Here is a 26,406-nt window from a genome sequence, read left to right on the forward strand (position 1 = left end):
ATCATCTTAATTTTTTGTTTTTGAGCAAATTGAGAGGCGGATGTCAAAGAGCACTTTGCCCGAAAATCTTAGAAATTGTTTGGTATCCTTATCCAGAATGATAAGGATACGAACACTTTCCTTAAGTTTCTTTTTTTCTTTTTATCTTTCAGTTTTTTGGGTTGTTTTTGTCTAATGTAAAAATGCGAAAGTGTGTAAAACAAAACCAGGTATAACAGCCAAGAGGAGGACTACTGGGGCTTTTCTACATCAAAGCCTCTTCATGAAAATGTGACTTTTTTCATGCTGTGCAAATTAAATCCTGCTCTGTTTCTATGACTACTTCGTTTACAGAAGACAGAATTGTGTTTTTCGTGTGTTTTGGCAAGACAACTCGATCCAGTGTGTGCTCTTGGGTTCCTTTCAAGAAGTTAATATGTGGCCTAATTGTACCCCCAGGTCCTTGACCGTGAAGTTCATGTATGTTTGTGAAAAATTATTGAAATTGAGACAGGACTTATGATCATGTTCTCAGCGGATACAAGGAGCTGGTTGCAATTTTACCCTAATCCTCAGGAATGTTCGGAGAGGCCTGGGAAAGCCTCCACCACTGAGTCATGTTGGGTCACGTACCTGGAATCAATTAATCCACCGTCTAACACACAAGTGTTAAAACTTTGGACAAAAACGTCTCGCAAAGAATAGTAAGAACTATTCTTGGCATCACAAATGATATGTAATTGTCTTTTTAAAGGTTTTCTTTCCAGGGTTTCCCCCCAGAAAATTTGCTAAGCTGGTGGTCGGGGCGCTGATGCGGCCCACCGTGTTTTTGTATTAAAAGATGTTATGTTGACAGGAAGTGTAAAAATATTACTGAGTAATTAGATGTTATGGGACATTTTTCCAGGGAAACACTAATTAGAATCTTAAAAACAACAACAAATAATAAAAAAAATACAGTTAAAATGAAGGTCAGTTATTTGCATTTCTGTTTAATCTAAATTAAGTCATAAGGCCCCCAGGTGACCTATCTTCAAGTGTAAACCTATCTTCTATACACCTATACTTTAGGAATAAATATGCTCCACCAGTGAAACGCTTAGAGCAACAGAGCAGCTTGCAATCCTGCTTGATTTTTTTCTCTCATTATTATTATTTTCCTAAAAACAAAAACAAGCAACACTTAGCCTGGCGGGGGAGCTAGTGAAGCATGGCGGGCCGCCAGGCTGATAATACATGGGGGGAAACCCTGATAAAGTGTCTTAATCCTATGTCTGCCCGTCCGTCCGTCCGCCCACCCCATTTATGTTTAATCCACATCAGATGCTGACATGAAAGACACTAAATACAACGGACTGAGTTTATGACACCTTACGAAGATGACACATTATCCCAATTCAGTCATATTGGAAAACTATCCATGACTGCTACTGGCACACACACGGGACTACAGCTGATTTTCCTCCGAGACATAGATTCGGGAAATGCCAAGACGGCTGTCCAGTACATATGCTTTGTTTTTCTGGAAGAACTACATGAGTCAGATGAGTTCATGCCGAAAGGGGGGGGTCTTTCAGTCTGGAGTCAGCAAGCTGACATATGGTGGAACAATGCTCTGGATTCTCTGCAGGGATCCTGTAGAGACTCAGAGAAATGACATCAGACATGGATTTTGCCAAGAGCAATTCACTGTTTTCCAGCTATTTATTTTGCAAGTAGTCTATTAAACTTGTGCTTGACCAGGCTAGCATATCTACCGACTGTTAACAGACGTTTAAGCAAAGAAAAAGAGAATTATGGTTTGGAAATGGCATTGCTCCTCCTTAACTGGGCTCACAAAAGTAGTAGAAACTTCACCATTTTACCCCATTTGTTGTGACTCATTGCTGTCTACAATTGGATTTGGTTTTTAAGGGCCATAAAATTGTAATTTTTTAAAGATCCTGCTTCCAAAAGCTGTGATATTTAGGACTTTTGGGCTTTAAGTATGCATTTATTGCCTGCTTCCCCTCGTCTTCCTATGAATGAAAAAGTATTTCATAAGATCGACAGTAACAAGAAAAATGTGTGTGGGAAAATCTGTAAAATATTTCCTACAGACTCTGAAATGCGCGTGGGAACAGTTCAACAATAAACCAGTACAGGTCACATCACCTGATAAGTACATTTACAGTTTGTGTGTGTGTGTTTTTTTTTTTTGTTTTTTTTGTTTTTGAGGGGGTCTGTTTTTTTAATTATTTTATTTTGGCAAAAAAATTTTTGCAACTTTCCACCTGTCTTTTTTTTTTTTTTTTTAAGTTTCCCAAAGCACAGCAGAAACCCAGTGAATAATGTTGGCAGCTTTAATCACCGGTGTCTAATGCGACATGCATCATCCACATCTGTTAGAGATTGTTAAACTTTACAGCAGTTACCCTGAAATGTGGCACAAAAAAAAAATAAAGTCGCCAGACAGCAATTGTGGTTTAGCTGATGGGAAGACCTGGTGGAAAACTCATTTAGTCGTCAGACATTTTGACCCTTTTTAACCTTTATAAGGCTTAAAACACTGGCACAAAGTGAAGACAGTAAAAGGCATTGCCCAGTATAAAAACCGCTTCCAGTGATTGTGAAGTATTGAGTTATTTGCCCAAAATATCTTAATTTTATGGTATGTTTACTTTCCCCTTAAGTGGTAATGCTGGGCACACATGGAGGACAATATTGTCATGACAGAGCCCAGTGGAGACAACCAACATCCACAAGTTTAAACTGTCACATTGTCTTGCAAAGGAATATGGAGTGAAATACAGTCCAACTCTTAAACCGTTTTAGGAGGTGGAACAGAGTAGAAGTCAGGGCCAGAGGTTCTGTCCTCCAGCAGGACAACATACAGCCAGGGTCACAATGAATGATTTTTTCTTCTGTAATATGACAAAATGTGAAAAAGTTATCAGAGTATGACTACATTCACTAAGTATTGTGCATGTGTTTGGATACTGTTCAATGTAAATGTGGAACATATGGCTTCCTCTCCAGTTTTATTTAATTTGCATGTAAATAATCTGTCCATACAGCTGAAAGTATGCCAGGTAAAACACCAACAGATCATAAGTTTGCAGATGATCTGGTGGTCTTCATCCCAAGTGGTAGTGGTTTACTGTTTACTTTCTGTGTAACTATGAACCTACATCTCATTTAAAAAAAAGAAAAAAAAGGTTGATTTATTGACATTCACACCCATTTGAGTGTGAATATCACTTTCATTTATCATATTTAGCATGGATGGTAAAAGCAGAACTACTGTCATATTTAATTGGTGATTCAAAAAAATCAGCTGTAAGATCATCAGAAGGATTACTATTATTTTTTCCTCCCTTATTTGCCTATGTTGCCTGATGCTGTATTTGAGAAAGCCCCGCTGACTTGCAGATCCTAAATCAACTGCAGAACCCCCAACTGTGAATCAGTTTGGTTGTTGAGAAAATAAACTCATGATTCTGAAGAGATCCTTATGTTGACAAAATCTTTGATTTTCCTGTACATTTGTTAAATGCAAGTTCGTTTACAGTGTCTTTCTCCTCTTAATGTAGTGTTTGAAGATGACTGGTGTGTTCCTCCAACAGCCAATGAACTCAGAGCAAACCAAAACCATACATTTAAAACTCTCTTGCACTACATTGAGGAAGAGTTCAGAATGAATGGAACAATGAGGAAGTTGTTTTGAACTGCAAGCCTACTGTTGCTTGGATAGCACATCCCACCAGCTGTTGCACAAAGTGAATGATGGCCCCTTCAAGCTCTCAGGATGCACTGTGGGAAAGAAACTGAAAGGAGTGTTGCGTCGTCATCAATTCCCCTTGGACTGAGGTAAGTTGAATCGGTGATTATTTATCCCTGAGGAGCTTTGCTATTTGACATTTTTATAACCTTGTGCTCTTTGATATCAAGGCCAAAACATGACCTTAAGAGGTTACAAATCAAGTCAAATTTATCTGTATAGCACATTTCAGCAACAAGGCAAGTGCTTTAGATGATACCAACATATCGCAACAAACAACAAAAAGAGAAACATTACATGACAATAAACAGAAGTAATGAAAAGCTGCAATTGTTAAGAAAATGAATGTTTTTTCACTCAAAGGAATCTAATCAAATAGGGTTGTTTTTTTTTTTTTTAGAATAGATTAAAAGGAATTCAGGTGTTTCAGCAGTTGCAGTTTTCTGGAAGTTTGTACCAGATTAGAGGGGCATAAATATTGAATCCTGCTGCTCCATTCTTTATTCTGACATGGGGTGTAAAGTAGATTTGAACCAAAAGACCTGAGTGGTCTGGAAGTTTGATGCAATGACAAAAGATCTTTAATGTTTGTTGGTGCCAGTGAATAACTCAATATAGACTAAAACAAGTATCTTAAAGACTACCCTCTGAGATACAAGGAGCTACTATAAGAACTTGAGAAATGGGCTGAAGTTTTCCTAGTTTTGGAGATCAGAAAGTAGACGTATTTCTGCCATCAAGTGGACAATTAATGCAAATGAAAAAGGGTTCAGCAGTGCAAAGAACTACATAAAATGCACAAAGTAAAACTTAAATTTTTTAGTCGTCCAGGAGCAGCAGACAAATATATATTTACACAGTCAAAATATGAATTAAAATGCAAATATTAATATATAATATTTAAGTGTATAATAAAGGGGAGTTAATGAATGGCGCAAACATTTTATTTAGTTTTAATAGTCATAAAAATCACTTTATTCAAATGGGGACGTAGACCAGGCAATTTTATCTTTTTTTTCTACCAATGAGTGCAGTAAATTAAATTAATTGCATAATTAATAAAGTATGTACTTACGACTAAACAAGCGCTGACTGCACGTCATTATTTACCCATCTGTCTGGACGGGGAAATATTGCTGTCGCATCGAAAAACCTTTTTATAAATTTTTGTTCAGCAATGCTCAGCGTCGCGTGGGAGACGTGTGACGTCGTTGTTATGGTTACAACAACAAACCATTTGGGTAAAGAAGAATCAGTGCAGACGAACTTTTTTCAACTTTCCTACGCTTAACAGTAGAATAGCAACATTACTTTGGTTCCGGAAAATCAACCATGGAAGACATCTCTGCTTCATGTTTTCGTGTTCTGGATGAGGTAAAACTTCGATGGTTACGTATTCGTAGACATTCCATTCAGTATCAAAATAAAATAGAGTAGAATAGAACAGAATTGCGGTTTTATTTCTTTTTTGTTATCTATATTTTTTTTTATTCCCCCTTTTTGGTAGCCTAAGAGTGGGTATGCAACATATTAGCATCAACATTAAGATGGAGATTCATTCTGAATTCATCCCATTTATGGAAAAGGGGAACCAGGACGTAATCCTTCATCTTTACCACAACAGATTCCATGTTATCAAGACATATTATAAAAGAAATGGATAAAATGGAGAAGCTACGTGTGAAAAAAAAAGTATACCTTCCATGAATCTTTAAGACTGATGATAATCAGATAAACAGGTGTGGCTGATTGGCAACCAGGTGTCGCTAATTAGCTGCACGGTCAACGTGCTCTCCTCCCTAAACGCAGGATTCTTGGCTTTACGCAACATCAAATGGGAAACAAAGTAAATATGGTAAGAACAATTTCTAAACTCATAACTTATTTCTACAGTGAAAATTCTAATTCGTGGGTAGAAAGCATTTAGAATGATTGAGTGGATGTCTGCAAATTTGCTCAAAATTAACCCTCCTATTATGTTGCGGGTCAAATTGACCCGTTTCAAAGTTTAAAAATATTTTTAAAATAGTTGCAAGTATTTTTATTGCATGAAACTTTTTCTATTTGTCTTAATAGGTGAACTCTACATATAAATTGAAAATTTATTCATTTTACACATTTGCAGCCCCCCCTGCGTCTACTTGTTACATCGATACTGTTCGGGTCAAAAAGATTAAAAATGTCCAATTCTGTTTGTTTCCTTACAGCTATGAACCTTATTTCACCACACACACACAAACATAACACAACACAACACACCACATACACACACACGCAGACACACACAAACCCACTTTCTCCCTACTCTCTTTGCTTCACAATGAACTGCGAGAAAGCAGGTGTTCATACAACTTTTGACGGGAACAGTGGGTAAACGCCGCCCACACGGAGTGGGCACTCAGTAGAAGTGGAGGAAAACATAAATACTCTCTGTATGACTCATTTATCTTGATTTTAATTGGCAGGTCAATTTGACCCGGAACAGTATGTGTGTCTCAAATTCAATTATAAAGATCACCCTTTGAAAAAATTTTTTTAATGTAATATAAAAAAATTTACCAAAGATCACTTTCAAGGAAATTATTGTTTTTTTGTGTCTAGGTTTTTTTCAGTGGACATAAAAAATGTAAATCCCATTTTTTATGTCCAAATGAGTAATTGAGTAAGTTGTTGTCATTAATCCTTAATTTCTGAGAAATAAAAAACATAATTGCACAAATTTTGATTGAGATGGTTAGTATTAGTTAATAATCAGATAAAAAAATGTTTTGGAGGAATTTTTTGGTTCCTGACACTATTGCATGATAAAACACTCCCCGGGTCAAATTGACCCACGAACATTATTGCTATACCTCAGAAACGAACATAACAGGAGGGTTAAGACTGTCCAGTACTTAGAAACAAACCAGAGCTCCATTTCAGACTCTCCAGGTTTCAGCTGACGTGTCAAATGCTTAATGTATCTTGTTTTTGAACAAAAACCTCTGTTGTAAAAAAAAAAAAAAAAAGTCATATGAAAGGAAGCACGACTTTATGCTTCAAGACGTGCTTCTGAATGAACCACATCATTTCTACAATATTGACATTTGGACTTGAGAGATGAGTAATAAAGCTGACCAAAAATTCAGGATATGATAAGGTACTATAGAGTCGAGTGGGAGGTTATCTGCTTGAGTGAAATTTGGTTAGAAATATGGCAATGTAGTACACGCAAACCTTTTTATTATTATTAAAAAAATGTATATTTATTTTTGGCATGACGGATTAATATGACTAAAAAATATCAATATGGTAGATGCACAAAGATCCAAATACATGTATTTGCTTAGAACGATCACAAATATGCACAGTCAACAGTGTATAGACTTTATACTGTATGATCAACCATACATATAATATAAAAGCTCTGTTACATCACAAAGTAAAATAAATACTGTACACATCAAAACATGAACACTTCTTTAGTCCATCTTTGCCTTTCAGTGTGTATAAAATTGACTAAATGGTGCTATACAGTTTTTTAACACTAGATAGCAGTATTGTACACAAGGTTGACAAGGAGAATCTCAAAAAGTTTAAAATGTGTCAACAATTAAGAGCTGTACAGCGCACCAAGAGATAATGATGGGAAAATAATCGAAACTGTTAAGTGTCAAGAGCAATTTATCAGATAGTAATCAAAGCTCTACCCCATACAAGTAGAAGTATAGGGATACCTCTAAGGCCGCATGTCTTCCCTGGCGAATTTCATAATGTTTAGGATAATGATGCATTACCACGCTGCCCCAGTGTAATTAAACAGTCCCAGCAGGATGTCTTTTATGAGTAATTTCAGACACAAAACTCTATCATAAGCTCCCTCACTTGAGTGGTCGTTGTTAATTATGAAATCATTTACAGCAGAGAAAATGATAGCTCATTAGTTTTTACTACTGGTATGTGCTGTGCTGTGCTGCGTCTCAGCAGGGATTATAGCACGATGCAGCAGGATGAAAGTGGGAGAAATGTCAGGGACTGGTGACAAATTATTCACGTTAACGCCCCGTGGAATATTACAGCACCCGGAAGGAGGCTGGCCTATACGCAGCAATTTATTTATTTTTTTTAAATAGTCTCATTTTTCACAGATGATTTTTCTTTTATTATTATTGTCATATTAATCCAACATTTCAAAGGCCACGCTCACATACAGTAAAATGGGATGGCACAATATGATATTTCACAATGATTTTTGTTGGTACTGAGGTCAAACTTTCTTTACCACTTGTCTTTGTGTATGTGTGTGTGTGCGTGTGTGTGTGTTTATGTAAGCATGTGTGAATGGCTACACGAAAAGGTGTGGAGTTTTATGTTCTTGAATTTTCTCCTTGTGTGAAGATTGCCCTGTCCTCTTAAGGAACATAGTTTTTGGGCCGTATCATCATCTTGACGGTCTTGAAGGCCTGCCTGTAGTTGGTGGGGTAGTACTCCGTCGTCATGTTGTGCCACGTTCCCCAGAAGATCCCGTTCCTGACACCCTTGTACCTCTTGTGGTAGTACTTCCCGTTGAGGTTGGCAGACATGCACGCATCGAACCACCAGCCAGAGCTGTAGTACGCGCCACAGTTTCCAGAGGGGTACATGTCATTGTCACGGTCGGGGGTGGAGAAGAACTTCTGGTCGTGGTTGAAGTGCCTGTTGAAACTGATGGCATTCCCAGCTGTTCCACTGTAAGAGAGGATAGGTATTTACTCTTCTAATGAGAGGTTTTTGTACACTGACCACTCCAAAGAATGTTGTATGAAGAATGCTCTATTTATATCAAATATAAAAGAAAACTGACTCCCTTATTCAAAGCCTTGAAATTGGGTCTCTGTCTCTTTAAAAACTCCTGCTCTTTCTGAAACTTGACCTTCAGTAAATCATCCCAACATCACTTCTTTACTACCCCCATAACAATGTTTTTACCAGTATTGCACTGAGAAGTAGGTTGTATAATGCGCTCAGCAGATGTGCAGGTCTGCCAGGTGTTTGCTAATTGCTGCTTGCTAGTTTGAAGGAGCAGAGTAGGAGAGTCTCAGGGGAGAGCTGCTCTGGAAAGCAAAAGCTCAAAGGCTTGGAAACTGAAGCTCTGAAGGAGCTGGGCCTCGAACACTCTGTTTACCCAGGCATGTCACACAGTTGATTAGTTGCCATGGGAGATTCAAAGATGTCTCAAACATGCATGACAGAATCAATGCAACACCCCAAGTATCTTTTTATGAGGGAACGATAGAACATGTTGTGCTCAAAAAAGTTGACTGGATATTTGACCACTGCAGCAGAATTGGTTAATAGTACATTTTAATAATACAACACTCTTACCTGTACCCGCTGATGGAGAGTCGGTAACGCAAGTACTCATTAGCCACGTAGAATTGGTCATACTTTGCATATTCCCGGACACCCTCAAAGTCCTCCAGCTCAATGCGCAGAATCATGTCCTTGGCCTTCGTCAGCAAGTGAATATGGTCATTGCCCAGCCAGAACTCGCTTCTGCCAGACAGATTAGCGAGGAACAGGAGAGAGGAAGGAAACCAAAAGTCAGAGATACAATATAAATGAGCTCAAATACTGGCACAGTTAGAAATTGTGTATATTTATTCAAACAAAATTAACTTATCTCCACAAATGGGAGAGTGTGGGGATGGGAAGCAAAGGCAGTGAGGAGTGTGACACAGAAAAATGGATGAAAGAGGTTATTATTTTTTTAGTAGAAGGGAGTGCTGGAGCTGCAGGCATGGTTATCAAGAAGTTACCATGGTTATTTCTTAGAAAAAACAACAGGAAAGATACAAAGAATAAAGATATTGATCTGAAAGTTGAATCCAGATAAAGCAGAAGCCTGGTGCGCTTCTCACTATTACTTCTAAACATCAACAGCCTTGTGTGTTAAATAATTGATTTTACTCTAAAAAGTTTGCAGCCCAGGGGGTGGAGAAAAAAAAACAGATTTTGCGTGGGCAGAATCTTATTTTACATGTGAAAATCAATTGGTGTTAGTGAAAACAGGTGGCAAACAATCTGCGATATTGAGAACAGGTGGGCTGCTCTATTGTTATGGCTTCTCAGACCAGGCCGGGCATTTTAAGTCGAGGTTTGAGGGACAAAATTGTTAACAAACACACTTATTTACTGCAGCATTGTCTGTAAATAAATTGCAAATTCTGCGAGTACAGCTGCATTTAAATAATAAAGCTAACTCGCGATGAAGGTCATTGGATGTGGCAACGATTGCAAATACATGTTTAATACAAAAAGTCCAAACATTTTGCTATCCTATAAAAGGTAATTTAAAAATGGATTTGATATAGATGGATTGTTTGGCAATATAATTTTATAATAAAAAAAAAAAAAACTAGGCATCCCCTTTTTGCATTTAGTCACTTAATAAATGATTTGCTTTTGAAATCATTAATTTACATACACATATACCACATTAACCTGTGCATTGATTACAGTTGGTAAGTTGCATGGTTTTCTTGTTACTAGAACACAGTTAAGTTTTGGATCCAACTAGTAGCCACCATTACTTGTAATTATTTTACTTTCTGATGGGTCCTGACTTTTTTTTGTTTGTTTAGTATGTCTTTTAAAGCAAAGATTAATAATTTTTGGTCAGTTAGCTCTAAGTTACTGCTTACTTCCAACCAAGTTTTAATGTGTACAAGGCATGTCAAGTTCTACCAGCGGTGCTTTTACAATTGAAGAACCATTGCTGTAGAATAATCCAGTTAAACTGATCATTGTAAATATGTTTGATTTGCTGGAATGCAGTCGAGACTCCAGGTATCACACATTATAGCGCAAGATGTGAAATGCCTCAAATAGGACATCACTCAATGCTGATCGACTTTACAGGGTGGACACTGATTCATATTGACAATACACTGACAGCTGAGTTTTTTTGTTGTTGTTTTTTTTGTTTGGTTTTTACATTGTCTCCGCCACCCAATGTCACGCGCATCAAAACCTGTCACTGGCAGTTTCTGATCTTTAGTGCCAGACGAACAGAAGCGTCAATTCGTATAGAAAACATTGACTTCCTCATGTGACTACTGCAGTAAAGTGTTCTCATTGCAAGAAAATAGAGCCAACCTCATAACTGAATTTTTTTTTTTCAATAATGACGCTGTCAGGATGGGAATTTTCTGCACTGCCTGCATTCCAATATTAAAAGCGTACTCTGGTTTAGTGCCACAGTCACCATAAAAGTGAGGAGTCAAGCTTCATAAAGCGCTGCATCCTACAAATCGTATATTGCTTTGCAGTTGCAGATTTTATTAGATCCTCCATGCTGTTAAATTTGGAGGTTTATAGTCCAGATCTCTGTCAGGTTAAATTAACCTTGATGTAAATAGGGTTATTTCTCATTCCATACCTACGAGGTGTTTACTACAACACCACAGTCGGCATGCTGAAGGACTACACTATAACCCCTTTTGTGACCCTATTCTGAGCACCATCTTTTCCTGCGTATGAGTTTAACAATGCGCCTAGCTGTTCCATTTTTATACACCTAAAAAAAAAAAGCACACCTCAGGTTCCCAAATCCTTTCTTGTACTCAGTCCATGTGCGGTTGAAGCTGACGGATCCGTCGAGGCGCTGCTGTACGACAGTCCAGCCACCACCGAAGGACTCCATTTCACAGAAAACCTCAAATGTTCCATTGCGAGGGTCAGGGGTCACTCTGTAAACACCGTTCTTCCTCACCTCCAGGGCGTTATAGTCCGAGCAGTCCCGAGGGGCTACGATGACTGGTTGAAAAATAGAGAGAAAGCAAGTTTTTACCGAATAAGTATTATTCTCTATTAAAGCAAGAAATTATTATAACAGTCTGCGTTCATAAAATTCTTATGGAAATGAGTCTGAGTCTAAAGGAATGGTTTTAAACAAAAGTTTACTATTTTGATTTATTGATAGATTCTCTATCAGTCTTGAGTAAGTTACTCTGGTAAACGTCTGAAGTCATTTTCTACAGATCTCGCTGTTTAACTTACAATAACTGTATTTTGAAAAACTAGTTTTAAAATCTTAATATACCTTGATAGTGGTAATTAGCATGCCTACTACACCACATTAGAGAAAACATGCAGTTGCAATGTTAATGTTGCAATGATTGTATTGATCACAATTGACCTGCAGTATATATTTCTTACTCTTCTTCCTTTTCTGTCATTACAATTTCCCCATCCCTCTCACCAAGTGTTGGCGTCTTAGTCCCAATAAATCTAACTCTGTGGGCATCAAGGACAGCGAGTCCAGGCAATAAGCCAAAAAAAAAAAAATAATTGGCTAGAGGAATGTGGCTGAAGGGAGACTAAATAAATAAAACCCTACTAAATATTGCATCTAAGCCTCTCTTTGCGATTGTGATATTGTACAAACTGATATATCCAATATTGTGCATTCTGATATCTAAGTAATCCTGTCAATATTTGGATGAAAATGTTGCACTAAAAATCAAATTCTTATCCCATGTCTCTTTTTTTTTCCTTCCATTTCTTTTTATTCCTGGGTTTCCTGCTCTTTTTATTCTGTGCTGCACAGCAAGTCAAGAGTCCAACCTAAAAATATGAACTGAAAGGCCTGTGTCAGGCAGCATTTATGAACTGACAGGGACGGACGTGTCAAAAATCGGGAAAGTGTGAAACTGGATTAGAAAAGCATACTGTCCTCTGAATTCATTTTGACACTGGGTGAGCAGCATGTGGACCCCACTTGAGTTTCCATTGTTGATGCTGTTGACTCACTGCTGGGCCTGTCCGGCAGGATGGTGAATTAAAACTGACATAAACCTCAGGTAATGGGAGGGGAAGTCTAGACTGAATAATGTGTGAGTAGAAGAAACGTGCTGTTTCCAGATGCTCTAAGACTCATCTACTTTATTCTCCTACTGCATTTCAGAAGGCACTTAAGCTGCAAAAGGTCTGCTGGTGGCGAGTCTCAGTATGGAGAATGGTTTAAAAGTCAAGTGTGAGGTTAAATTGTACCCTTGTCACAGTAATGGCTCTGTCAGCACTTGGCATTTAAAGTATTGACCTGTAAATTCTTCCTCTGTCCTGTTCACTTTGTGTCCAAGTGCAGTTTTTGCACTTCACTACTTCCTGCGGGTTTGTCCTCATCCATTTGACGCGGCAGCCAGTGTCCCTGGATGGACCAGGTAGTCTGGCACTGAGCCTGTAAAATCATTTAACTTTAGTATTAGTCATTTACTGATGTCTGAAAGACCTACAGTATATAAGTAGGTCTATATACTGTTAAGTGTCGCTGATTGTTGAGTTAAATTAGAGGACAGCTGCTCTGAGTCATAGCAATAGAAAATGGCTCTAATAGTGTCTGCAACAACCAAAAGAAAACCCCAGGATTCTATGGTTCTTGATTCTATGATTCTTGCTATGCAGTTTTTCTTTCAAATTTGCTATACTTTATTAAAAAAAAATGGACCTCAATCTCCAGCTGAAGTCAACCCCTCTTTAGCTTAAAACATCAAATGATACCGGCCTGAGATTTAAAAATATAGTGCTGTTGAAAAAATAATGTTGGTGATTATTTTTTTACTTTTAAGCTTAAAAAAAACTGCCAGACTAAATCATATGCTTTTGAGCATTATCGACATTAACAAGCTGATTTCTTTGCAGTCTTTGTCTTTCACTGACTTGCTTGGTATGCGAATGTAAGCTGATTTGTCTGACTAACTGACATACTTATCAAAGACATTTAAACTGCTTAAAAACCACATTGCATTGCAGGTTCAGACGGACTATTTTCTTATCATGAAAAATAAATAAAACAAGACAGTTGGCCTTCTGAAGATGGGGAGGGTGAAAGAGACATGTTTGTATTATGAAGTGATGGCTTTTTTCCTTTGAGGTGATTGTAAGATCAAAAAAGAGCAAGAGTGTGTTCAGTTTGGATGGACTCAAACTCATCAAAGAGAAAACATCCAGTCATCACATTTGTAGAAAAGCACATTGTTGATTACTGAGTAATTGTGGCTTACCGCTTGAACTGCTATCGGCTTGCCTTGAGCATTACTTCCTTGCAGAAATATGCTTATCGGAATTGGCAGCAGGGATGAAAAGAAATGTTTACAGCACTCTGTCAAAATGCCTTTATTGCTCTTTTAGTATTGTTGGGCTGTGAAACATTTACCTAGACTTAAATGGCACTGTTGGTTTATGTTGTGACCATAGTAACTCCTCCATCAGTGGTGGATTATGCACCCGAATTGATCTCGAACTGGTCAACTTAGGATGAAGATTCAATGATCCAAACTAGTAGTGGCATAAGTTTTTTGCTCAAATGATCTAATTTGTAAATTTTTCAATTGATTTGAAATGTTTACTTGCTCAGTACTGAACAGTTGAAACACATTTGTCTGTATGAATGAACGCTTTACCAAAAATGTTAAAAAGAAAAGAAAAAAGGTTGTGTTCATAAAGGATGAAAACAGTTACCAGTATTTTTCATTTTAAGATTAGTTTTTACCCATGTGAAAGATTAGTGTTGCCTCTGTGCAATATATTTGGTAGCTCTGAGCTGCGGTGCTCATACAGAATCTGACAGGTCCAAATACATCCTTAGCAGCCTGGCTTTGCAGGTGATCACACTTTCTGTGATAAAGTATCAAATACAAGGACATGTATTCATGTGTCATGGCAATGCAAAGCTGAAGCCCAGTAGAACTTTATAATTGAGTTACATAAAACGTTGTTTACTTGATTTAAAATGTCTGCATGAAACCAGATTTAGAAGTTACGGCAAACAGTGGGATATGTTTGGATTGTTCTCCTAAAACATGAAAGGATATCTTAAAATATCATTTGAGTTCAGACGCAATTAAATATTTACCTAAGGCCGTGTTACGAAACGGCTCCCTCATTAAAACAAGGGAAATTGATGTTTTCCAATTTCCCTTGTACCAGCTGTTTTATGTCCTCACTACTTTTTGGATTGACATGAAGCAACATTAGGCAAACATCCTTAACCTGAGGGAGACTAACTTTCAATTTTTTCAGCTTGACGTGATGGATGGTTGTGCAAAGACAAGTGTCGCTGGCTTGGTGAGCCATCCATGACTTGTACAATGTCAGGAGAGCCGCCTCAACAACTGCTTGTGCTATTAGCAAGTCTTTCTATGCAGCAAAGTGTAAGAACAGGACTGCCAAAAGAAGAGAAGCGAGGGTAGAGACATGGTGAGGTGAACTAGAACGAAAATTTAACAAGGTAGAAGTTTAATAATGAGCAACAGAGACAGAATATGAAATTGTGAAATTAAAAGAGTTGAGTTCTCTGGGGGGAAAAAAAGTAAATGAAAGAAAAAGATGACAGAAATTTGGAGCGAAGTTGGGCGATAGAGGCGAGAGAAGGAGACGCGATTCCCTTCACACCACTGTCCCAGCTAATCTTCTTAGAAATAGGCTCACATCTGTTTTCCACATGAAAGCCCCAATACAGTGTCGCATCCATTCATGCAGCATCAGGATATTATTCACTTTGTTGTTTGCATTTCTGCTGTGCTCTCATGCAAGGAGTCTTTTACATCAATGCAAAGTGGGATGCATGTGGGGTTTAGCTAGGTTGTAGCTGCTATCAATAGATTTAAGAGAGACTATAATAAGATTTTACATTAAAAGCTTTTTTGAACTCTGTACAGTGAAGTCAAGTATGTTTCTCTTTTTTTTTGGAGTTACTCCATATGAAGGATAATGGAGGGTCAGCTCACTTGAATTAGTTATGTAAGAGCCAATGAAAATGCAGTTTTTTGTGCCTGGCTGTCCTGTTGCTTCACTCTTGTTCATCATGATCAATTTGAAAGAATTTTGCTTGTTTAATAAAACCAAGATGGATTGCAGTGATTTATATTTCTGTCTAATCCAAACATATCTCCTGCAAATTGTTTGTCCTGTGGGAAAAAACTTGAGTGTTTTCTGAATCTAGATTAGAATGGAAAACTGTGGCAGATAATAGAACATATTTGCATTTCCAGACTTTGACCTCTGCCCCTTTGTCTGCAAATTAGCCTTTAGCTATAGCCTATAGCGAGGACAATGGTTTCTCTTAAATGTAACATTGTTTTATGTCTTGTCCCCTAATCCATCCATTTTTCCATTCCATCCACATATTTATCCACCTTTCCAGAAGGAGATGAATAGTGGTCCGTCCTTAACCTTATGTGTTATTGTGTTAAAGCCTGACTTGTGCTGAATGGCCTATGAATATCTGAGTCTGAAATAGCCTGACGACACAAAAAATGTGTAGGGTCCTTTTCATACTGCCTATTGAAATAGAGATGTTTTATGGGAACTTGTAGTGTGGATGCTTTCACTTCCCATTTCAGTAAAACTAAAGTCCTTGTAAGGCGACTGCGATAGAGCAGTTTGTTTTTTCAAGTGATTGCAGGGTCCACTTTGGAATGATTGGACTGCCACTGTGCCAGAAAATTCACCTCAACACAACCCAAAACTGCATGAGTAATGTCAGTGCTGAAGTTTACATCTGTGTTGAATTCGTGAAGTAGAAACAAAAAAAGTAGGGAGAGCTCTTAATCTTCCTCGCATTCATTGCAAAACATGCATGGGAGGAGAAGACGACGATAAGAACCCGTTTAAATGACAAAGACTGCTGCGAATGTTGTGCTGTGAAAAATACATCCAAAAGGGTCTTGTGAATGTTATGCTACAAGAATAACACAAATATTAGAGGATTAAAGGATTTAAATTATTTACATAATCACCCCCCAAGAATCCTGAAAGAAGACTGCTTACACTGGGGGCTGTTCTGCACTGCGCACTGGGTAGTACAGCTGGAGCTCAGCTTGTTGACCACTCCGGTGATGTTCTCCACCCGTCTGTCCACCATAGCCTGCACGTTGTCAATGTTGAGCAGGTTTAGTCCCTCCAGTCTGCCCTGTAGAGCTGATATCTGGCTCCTGGCGTTGCGCAGGCTGGCCGACATCCTGTTCAGTTTCACCTGAGGAAAAAAGGCCGAAAGCGGGAGTGAAGAAAATTGTTCTTGGCACTGACTACAAAGCAGGTGGATTATTACAGGCGCCAGCCAATGTGAATTTCGGAATGGGAATGGTGTCTGCGCGACGATTGGCAGTCTGCCAATGAGGCTGTGAGAATCAACAAGCTTGCCGCTCGGCTCCCAATTTCAATCGCCATTTCGGCTGTTGTCTAATGCTGATTTCCCATCCATGTTTACAGTAGCAAGAATTTTCCCTGGTGGAATGGTGTCAGTAAAGACCTTGCAGGTCTTTAAGCATCTGGTCTGTTTATGTTCCACTTGGGGACATTTGACTGGGCAGATCTAAGGTGTTCCCAATGTTTCTACAGCTCATCTTTTGTCCATTTAATTTGGTAATTCTGTCTGAGCTTTAAAAAGAGGACCAATCTCACAGGTGTACTGAATGTGATCATATTTATGATGGAAGTACATGAAATGGTGCATTGCTGTCATTGCAGTGCTTGCATTGCCCCTACAAACTCCGGGGGTCAGAGTTGGGGTAAACCCAAGCTGTCGCATGTTACAAGTCAAATTTGTCACAGTGACATTTTGTTTAGGTTAAAGTAAAGGGCACATCACATATATTTTTAATTTTGAAGAAGTTTGTCTCTTACCTGCATCTCCTGCATACTGCTTGGGCTTGGCGTGATTTTCCCAAAATTGGAACCTTGCCCCAGTCTGGCACGGTCCAAAATAGCTCCAGGCACCATTCCATCTCCCCTCTCCTCCTGGCTGGACCCCCTCTGAAGATCCAGCTCTGCATCTTCTCCAGCATCCCCTTGAATGGGGATCTGTGTCTGCCCCTCGTCAGCTTGCTGATATCCAAAGACCCTATTGCTCCGCTCCCCACGGCACTCCTGGCATCCGCTTTTCAGCTTGTTCACCACCTCTTTGAGGCTCTGCAGCTCCTTCATCGTCTTTTCCAGCAGCCTGAACTGCTTGGGCAGCTGAATGGTGAGAGGAGGCAAGGTAAGCTGGTAGGGGCATTCCTCGCTGTCCTCTCCCCCAGCTCCAGAGCTCCCACAGTGGCCAGAGGGTCGAAGTTTCACGGGGCAAGAGGTGGGGTGACCAGATTCAGATCCAAGACTGTAAGCTCCTCTGGCGTCCCAACGCTGGTGAGAGTTGACGGAGTACTCTGCTGCCACGGTGGTTTGCGGCACCAAGGTGGCCATGAGCAGGAAAGTGGCACAAATGCAGAGCAATGTTGTCCTCATTTTAGCAAGATTTATAAAAGCAAAATAAGCCTGGAGGTTGACAAGAGTGGAAGCAAGTGCCTCAAAAATCAACTTGCAGTTTGACGGAGTTGATTTTGGGCTAGTATTTGCCTGAAGATTCTAAATAAAAAGCCTGCAAGACTCTGCATCCAGTATCTCACTGGCTTTGGTGCGTCGCTCTGTTTGTATCTTTCCGCGCGTTTGTGTGTGTATGAGTGCAGCCTGCAGGAGGAGGAGAGCGCAGGGGAACTGCTGCTGCCTCAGATAGCTGTGTCATTAATAACAGGACATGGGAGGGAGGGAGAGCTAGAGAGAGGGATGGGAGAGAGAGTGTGCTGAGTTTAGGAGGATGGGAGGGGCAGTACTATTGCGTATTACAAAACACTTTCCACAGCATTGAAAGTATAGAGATGGAGAAAGATTAGAGTGGAGTGTGACATTCTGAAGGAGAGGCAGTAAAGAGGTACACTGGGGGTGTATAGTGAGAAAAGCTGGGTCTTTTACAGTCATTCAGGTAATGTTGCCCACTTTCCTCACTGTGATGGCAGCTACTTTCTCAAAAGAGCAAAGCATCTGTGCATATTAATTATCAACTCAGCAGACATTAGGTGAGGCTGTCTTCATGCTTTGGGAAATTAACTGTCTCTGAAATTTCAAGACCCTTTTAGTGAGCCTGTTCAGAATCTTGAGCTTATTTGGATGTTCCCCCTCATGTCTCAAAATTAGGTTCTGGAGTGCACAATCTTAATTTTCACTGTTAATGTTAGCTTTTAATTTGTTAGCATACATCTGTTTATGTATATTTCAGCCTTCCCTACCAATTCATTCTGAAGAAACGTATCTGAAATATATTTTTAATTCAAATCTGACTTATGGTCACCAAGACTTCATAACAACTATTGGATGCTATCCACTCTGGTTGGATGTAAATGTAAACATCCCTTTTAAAGTGCAAGATTTTCATTTTGTATAAATTGAGGCCATATAAAGCTTTTTACAGCAGCAGAAAACTGTTATATTGCGTATAATGTAATACCTATGTACAATTTACCTGAAACCAATCATGGCAATGGTATAGCAATATGTGAAGAGGCTTAGCTATGTCTTATGAATTTTGACTCCAGAAGATCCACATGGGTCTGGTAGAAAAAGATTAAATATCTGGGAAAGCCCCTAGCTCACTTTTAAGAATGATGGAGGATTTGTGATGCTCAAGGCATGTTTGTCTTCTAAAGACTCTGAAAATCACTATATATTAAATGCATCATGGACTCTTTAGTACTAGAAAACATATGATCCAAAACATATGGCAGTATAAACAAAGAAATTGACAGATTTGTATAATTTCTGTCTTTTGTTTGTTCATCCTTACATCAAATTTTGACTTCCTAGTCTTACGCATATGGTCGGTAAAAAAAAATACAAAAGATATTTTTTCAAATGGCAATTTGGCAGAGCTTGAGGAGAGCTAACTCATTTGTAGGCTCTTCCTTGTTCTCCAAGGCGCCATTGGCTGATAAGATTGCATGTTTTAATTGCTGTGGTGTCACTAGTGATGGGTTTATGAATTGGTTTGTTTGCTGAAACATAAACAATCAACCATAAGACAATAAAGGCTTGTTCAGCAATAAACAGCAGACTTGTTTTGTATCTCACAATAAGATATATAGTATTCTTGCTCTTTGGAGTGGGGGGTTGTTAAGAATTGCCATAAATGAAATAACACTTTGATTGGCATATTCATTAAGTAGCCAGCTTATAGAAATTAAAAGTGTATGAACAAATTACTTGTGTAGAGTTGACCACATTTTCTTCATGAAGCAATTCTCTTATCTGCTTTGAGTTGATTTCAGCTTGCAATAAAATTCTTAATTTGTTTTTTTTAATGTAGAAAAAAATGGGATGGCGTATTAGTTCAGTGGTTTAAAGTCACTAAAAATGGACTGGTGGCTTCTTTTTTAACTTATGGATATTTTAGATGAGTTACAACCAATTTTTGGACCGTAAATTAAGAAGACATGGTTATGGAATAATGGAGCAGATTTTTACCCTTGCATAATTGCACAGGGAATCTCAGGGTTGGATTGTCTCCACGTGTGTTTTATAGATTAATAAATAAACTGACTTATTGGGTCAGTGTGATGGCATAATGTATTCCAACACCATCTGAAGAAAAATATGGATGGAGAAAAAAGAAAATGGATGACTCCGAATACAAGACACTGAAGTGACTATCTCATGAACTCTGAGTAAAGCCACTGATCCTCTGCAATGAAACGACTATATTACCACCAATTTTTTGACATTTTTCATCCAGGTTGCTGGAGATGGAAACTTCTGGGGTTTTGTTCTTGGATTTCTTACCTCTTCCTTCTTTCTTCAAACTTGGATAAGTTGAAGATTGATGGATGATTTCAGTGACCGAAGTGTCTCAAGACTTTCGTAGAAAATAAAAAACCTCCAACAGGATAACATAACAAGAAAACTTCTCATAACAAAGGGATTCTTTCTTGCTGTAGGCTCAAAAAGCAGAAAGGACATGAAGGCATAAAGAGGTTTTGTCTCTTTCTATCACACAGTGGAATGCAGTGCTATGCCTCATGGCCGTCGTCATTTTTTTATTTTTTTTCCCCCCCTTCAGGTGTAGACTACTAAAGCCGCCGGCTTCTTTTTGATATACATGCCACAAACCTACTGAACTTAAACTCATATTCATTACTGATTGCATCCCTGCTTTCTGGTGCAGGGAAACGTAAACAATCCCTGCATAAATTCCTTTTTAGTGATTGTTTATCCCTCACTTCAAAGGTGTGCTGCCACATGTAAGCCTCGTGCAAGCATTTCAGGAAGCGGCCAATCCCCTTCACTGCAGCAGATCAGTTCTGGCAGCAGAATAAGAGAGGGTTGCAGAAAGCGCCTCGGGCTGCTTCTCACAGATAAATGCTCGGTGTACAGCCAGGATGTTTGTTCATTCACTGATGTCATCTGTGCTGCTAAAACATAAACACTGGCAGCTAACAGGATTCTAAAAATGATCAGTTATATATATATATATATCTTGTGTTATCACCAAAGTTTCACTTCTGGAGTTGGTATATTTTGAGACGTAAGGTCATCTTTTGTAGTCTTTTGACCTTCGGTGATTGAGCGAAAGCAAAAAAATAAAAAAATAAAAAATCTGAACAAATCATGTTAACGACCCGTATCAGCCGTCCAATTTATATCTCCGTCCTTTCAGTCCTTGGAGCATTGCGAGTGCTTATGACAACAGAGAGGTGAACAATTTATATGGGGTGAATCTAAAGACACGATCATCCATCCTCAATTCTTAAAGTTGGGGCGAGATACGAGCCCATGAGGGCGTATATATGATCGGCGCGCCGGTGTATACGTACCGTTTGGGAAAACTTACTACGCCGTCCCACCGGCGATATCCTCAGCTCTGCAGCTGTGCGATACAGGCGAGGCTATCCCTCATTACTCGCCCCCTCCACCAACCTGGCTCTAAAGATAAGAGAGGAACGCCACCTGTCCTTTGTTTCTATCTCTGTTTCATACCCTCAAAGCTCCTGTTGCAAGGAGAGAAAATTCACAACTCTTGGAGATAATTTCACCTATAATGTTTGCCAGTTGATATTTGTGCAAGGCTTTGCTTCTTTTTGTCTTTGTCCTAGTTCTTCTTTTTTTTTTTGTTTTAATCCTTCAATCATTCAGCTATTGTGCTTGTGATCTTGAACAATGTGTCCTAATCATTATCTGTGGCCCATTTTCAATGAAAGCTCTTCAGTTAGATCTGCTCAATTTTCTTTTCTTCCAGTCATTGACTGTAAAAAATAAGTTTATTTGCCTCCGCTTTCTCTAAATCCTTTTAAAAAGGCTTCTGTTTTTTTTTTTAACTATCAAACTCATTCTACTCTGAGGAGTCCAGACAATGTATGAAAGATTTTCTCTTGAAACAAAAATTCCTGTGTGTTGGAGCAAAAACTGAACTTCCTTTTGTTTAAAAAGTTCAAACGTTTATTCAATCTGAAGTCACGGAAACTAAAGTAGTTCAGTTGTTCACTTCTAAAACTTGATTCTCCCTCAAAATAACATTAGACTTTTGAGCTGTAAGCAGTTTATTTGTATCTTTTTTTATTTCTTTTCCCAAAGACAATGAATTTGTGTAATGAAACTTGACTCAACGCACACACAGAAAGATTCAAACACAATAACCATAACTGTTTTCTTTTTTTACTTTGAACGTGTTCCTCAGATTTAATACTCTTCTTCCTTTTTGTATTTCTCGTTTCTGTTTATGCATGTGGTGCAGATTTGCTATAAATGTTACTTTAGGGCACTTTAAATGACTGTTCACAATTTGTTCAATAAATATATAACCCAATTTGGCCCATATTAAGTTCAGATCTATGCATTTCATTCCAATTCAATCATACCTTTTAAATTGGCTTCCATTTCTCCAGGCTAATTTACCATCTGTTGGAACCAGTACATCATAGAAAAGACTGGATTAGATGGGTTAAGCAAGGAAAATTGACTGCTATAGACATACATTTTAAACTTCAGGGTACTTTTTATGGGGAACACAACATACAACAACCATTAGTGAGACACAGAAGCATTTGAGCAGGTGTACTTTCTATTCACAAACGGATCAAACGTCAACAACGCACAAGCATTGACCCCGTGACTCCAGTCATTATTAGTAATTTAGAATATTTTTGAAAAGTTCTTTTAGTTCAGTATTTTTATTTACTAAGTGAAACTCATTCAGATTAATCACACTCACTGGTGTTTTCAACCCTTTATTTCTGGTAACTGTGATCATTTTTTACCTACAGCTAAAGGAAACACAATATTTAAGATTGAAATATGATATCAAACCATTAAAAAAAACAGCATTTTTATTATGGAAATATGAGCTTAATGACCTTATCGGAACACTTTCTAACTTTCTGAATATTACTGCATATTCTACAAAACTGCTTTTCAAATTTCTAATCACCATTTTTGGTTTTTCAGATGTTGTCCTCGGGCAAAATTACCCAGGCTACACTCACAAAGGTGAAAAACGGCTTCGAGCGACTAAAGGATACGTTAAAGAGGTTTGTTGTCATTTCATTTTTGTCTCATATTGGATTCAACATTTGTCTGCTTCTAAAGCTTGATAAGAGGTCTGTCTTTTGCACATTTTCTGAGTTTAATCTATGATAACGTAACTGCAAATCCTAATTGAGACAATTATGGATGAATTAATCTATTTGACAAAAATGTATTGCGATATCCTGACTTATTCTGATCCCTTGTTAAAAATGTCAAGTCATCTAGTGTATGAAAAAATGACACTTCTTTTATATAAAAAAAAAAAGATAACTTTGTAAATTTTGTTTGCTGTGTTCCCTGTTGCGCTGTACCAATTAAGTGTGACTTTGGATAGACTTGAAAACTGAACCGCAATAATTTGCTGTGAAAAGATTTTCCTGTGGCTAGAGGTTTATAGAATGTTGCATTACATTAAGGTTTAGTTTTAATGAGAGAATTACTAAGTTATTTAATACTACATTAGTATTTCAATTGTAATTTTTAGAGTATAACCAGGCATGGAAGTCCAATTAACATGCTTTCTTGAAGGAAATTAAAGCAACATTGGGGTAATGTTTTTTGAGCGAATATCCGCAAGAAGTAGTCCATGCTCATCCTCAGTTTTCTTCCTGTGGAAGAATTAGAACAGAATTATACGGCTGTATGTGATGTAATGCATTTTTTCCCCTTTTTTTTATTCTGCTCTTCTGCAGTGCGCAGAGTTCTGAGATGCAGCTTTTGGGAGAGGCAAAGAGACGTCAGGCTGAGCTGGAGCGGCTCCAGGTAGAAGTACAGAGCCCGGAAGAGCAGCGGGGCCCCCCTGAGGAGCCCGACGGTGAGGTCAGCAAACTGAGACGACAGCTCCTGCAGGCGCACAATGAACTGCGAGCTGCTGAGGACAGAGAGCACGCAGCACGGCACGGGTTGCAGCGGTAAGATGGATGCGTGCATGCATTTACACATACGCGCAGCCACTGCGCATAAAATGCACACATCACAAATGGAAACTTGAACAAATGCAAACTGGAGACACCTGAGAGGAACACAAGGGACAGAACAGAAGACAGAAGTGAAATTAGAGCTGGAGGAGGAAGTTATGTGTGGTAGGAAAGCTTACGTGCACATTGAGACACACACGCACGCACACTCACACAGCTGTGACTAGGGACCAAACACTGAGGTGAGCTTCATGAGGCAGCATCTTTTTATTGACTTATGATGGAGGTGAAGGTGAAAGAGAATTGGACACGCACAAATATTTATAGAAGTGTCGCTTTTTTTTCTTCTGATTTTTACACCATTCCTATTCACTCAAGAAAAACAAAAGAATCAATATTTTCTGAAGATTGTTTTTATTAATCACCTCGTAGGAGATTTCTAGCGTACTTGTTCTAGTTTGTTCCAGTACTAGTCCGAGTTCTCAGCCCCATCATTTCCTACTCCAACATTCTTTTACTTTTGTTCTCTAGAGCCCCTTTCCTCATCTCAACCAATTCTCCTCCTTATTGCTGCAGTTTTTTCTTCTTTCTTCCTCCCTCACCTCTTCCAAGAGTCCCTCTGAAAGGTCAAACACACCCAAAGTTATGGAAAAGAACCACTTGCTCCAGTATCTCTGTACACAAACTTCACTTTGTGAAGTGTCAAAGGGAGGTTTGCGGAAAATTACTAGGCAACATAACATACCCCGGGCTTTCCAGAATTTTTTCTGCCAAATATCTTGGCTTCTGACCCTTAAACAGTGCAACATGTGCTCGCAATCGCACGTTAGGGGTTGTATATGGGAAAATGTTGGCCAATTGTTTGGTTCTGTCACAGTGGAATGAAAATACACGGAGCTTCCAGATTTTGTCATAGCAGAAACATGAACGTCCACGTAAATTATTTGGAATTTATACAATGAATCGACACAAAATGGCACATAATTTTGACGTGCAGGAGAAAGAATGTGTAGCTCGTGACATTGTTTTATTAATAAATAAAAATGTTAAATATGGTTCGCAGTTATGTGAATCTGTCATAAGCTCTTTACTTTTTACAGCTTTTTACAGAAACTGTTGCGCTAATAATCATTAGTTGATCGTGTTTTACAATTTTTTTTTGTCAGATATAAACGTGGGTGAGCATGTGTCACTCAACCACACAAAATCCAATACACTGAAATATATATATAAACACTTTTAAAAGTCGGGATTATTACATTGATCATTGACTAGGCATTACTCTAAAGGGTTTTTTTTTGCTTAAACTGTGGAGAGGAAGCAAAATTACAAACATAATCAAGAGAAGAAGATGGCAGATGACGTGTGGCTGACGAACTCTTATTTAATTATCATTCTCGCTTTACGATTCCCTGTGTGTTGCATCTACATCGTTAAACCATTCCCACAGGGAAGAAGTGTTTGTTTGCTAAAGATGTGATCAGAAGGAGGCTGTGGTTTGTCTGGTTCGGAGAGTCGGTGGCTCGGCAGTAATTTAAATATTAAATAAAAACCACTTGCTCTGCGTCCTCTGTAATATCAGAGAGCATGTTATTCATGACTTTTCTCCACCAGTGAGCTCTCTTGTGTCCTCGGTATCTGCTTCTCCCCTGGTTCCAGCTGAAGCCCTTCTATCTCCCCCTCTTCCTGACTTCTCTTTGGCTTGTTTTCCTCTTTCGCCTCTTTTCCACACAGCTATCAGTCCGCACATGACAAGCAGACGCTCAGAATGCCCCCTCTTTTTTTTCTTTTTTTAAAAGAAGAATCATCATATTTTTTTTTATCTCTACTCATACAGACCCACAGGAATTCAGCACTTCTTCTTCTCCTCCCGCCCCTCTTCGCTCACCCCTCCATCCTCCAGTCCCACATTGCAGCATTCCTGCAGTTTTCTCTGTATCAGTTAATATCCAATATTTCAGCTTGTCAGGAAGATTAATATCATTTGCCTTGTGAAATGTGCAGCTGTACAGTATGTGCTGTTGTAAGGTTTTTCATAATGACAAAGCTGACTTGAAATTATTTCATACAAACTTTAATCGACTGCTCAAAAAGCATCTGCCTCGGGGAGATGAAAAATTCATAGAAATTATGTTCTCATAGGCCCATTCATAGTGTGTGCCCAAGATTTATGTGCTTCTCTAAGATCTAGATTGTTGTGTGTACTCTGAGTCATTTGTATGCTACCTGAGTCTTCACCAGTAGAGCCTAAAAATACTTTTCCTCTTATTTGTCTCAGTGGAAAGCTAATTTACAAGAAAATCCATATTAGTCAAATTCTAAAAAAAAATAAATAAATGCTCGTAAGTTCTTGTGCATTCCTCTTTCCGTTGAATGGGGAACTGAAACATGGTTTCTCTCTCT

The 26,406-nt window shown here is 38.6% G+C and overlaps 2 protein-coding genes across 5 annotated transcripts in view; one reads left to right on the plus strand and one right to left on the minus strand.

Moving 5' to 3' along the window:
- The first annotated feature begins 5,022 nt into the window (after window positions 1-5,022).
- Window positions 5,023-26,406, plus strand: part of ccdc146 (coiled-coil domain containing 146) — a 74,656-nt gene continuing 53,272 nt past the window's right edge. For 2 of the 4 annotated variants that reach the window (XR_532743.2, XR_532744.2), the window contains exons 1-3: window positions 5,023-5,113; window positions 23,006-23,088; window positions 23,779-23,997. Coding sequence is in view for 2 of the 4 variants with exons in the window: in XM_008400969.2 (XP_008399191.1) it covers window positions 5,072-5,113; window positions 23,006-23,088; window positions 23,779-23,997 (344 nt within the window). In the remaining 2 variants the exon portion in view is untranslated. Of the gene's footprint in view, window positions 5,114-5,490; window positions 5,595-23,005; window positions 23,089-23,778; window positions 23,998-26,406 lie in introns of those variants that run through there. The other 2 variants (XM_008400969.2, XM_008400970.2) reach the window with 2 other exon arrangements.
- On the minus strand, window positions 7,092-18,248 carry fgl2a (fibrinogen-like 2a). The gene is made up of 5 exons (XM_008400968.2): window positions 17,384-18,248; window positions 16,529-16,733; window positions 11,296-11,515; window positions 9,083-9,253; window positions 7,092-8,446 (listed from the first exon to the last, which is right to left on the minus strand). The coding sequence occupies exons 1-5, from the start codon at window positions 17,981-17,983 to the stop codon at window positions 8,131-8,133; spliced, it is 1,512 nt and encodes a 503-aa protein (XP_008399190.1). The 5' UTR covers window positions 17,984-18,248; the 3' UTR covers window positions 7,092-8,130.

Source organism: Poecilia reticulata, linkage group LG23, assembly GCF_000633615.1.
Source record: "Poecilia reticulata strain Guanapo linkage group LG23, Guppy_female_1.0+MT, whole genome shotgun sequence".
Classification (NCBI taxonomy): Eukaryota; Metazoa; Chordata; class Actinopteri; order Cyprinodontiformes; family Poeciliidae; genus Poecilia; species Poecilia reticulata.

What these genes read in the sequence shown, in the direction of transcription:
- fgl2a (XM_008400968.2), bottom strand. Translation starts at nt 17,983, where the DNA reads ATGAGGACAACATTGCTCTGCATTTGTGCCACTTTCCTGCTCATGGCC. An exon ending in AGTGCAGAACAGCCCCCAGT is followed by an intron (nt 11,516 to 16,528) that starts GTAAGCAGTCTT and finishes TTTTTCAACCAG; the next exon opens with TCATCGTAGCCCCTCGGGAC. An exon ending in CTCTCCATCAGCGGGTACAG is followed by an intron (nt 8,447 to 9,082) that starts GTAAGAGTGTTG and finishes CCTCTCTTACAG; the next exon opens with TGGAACAGCTGGGAATGCCA.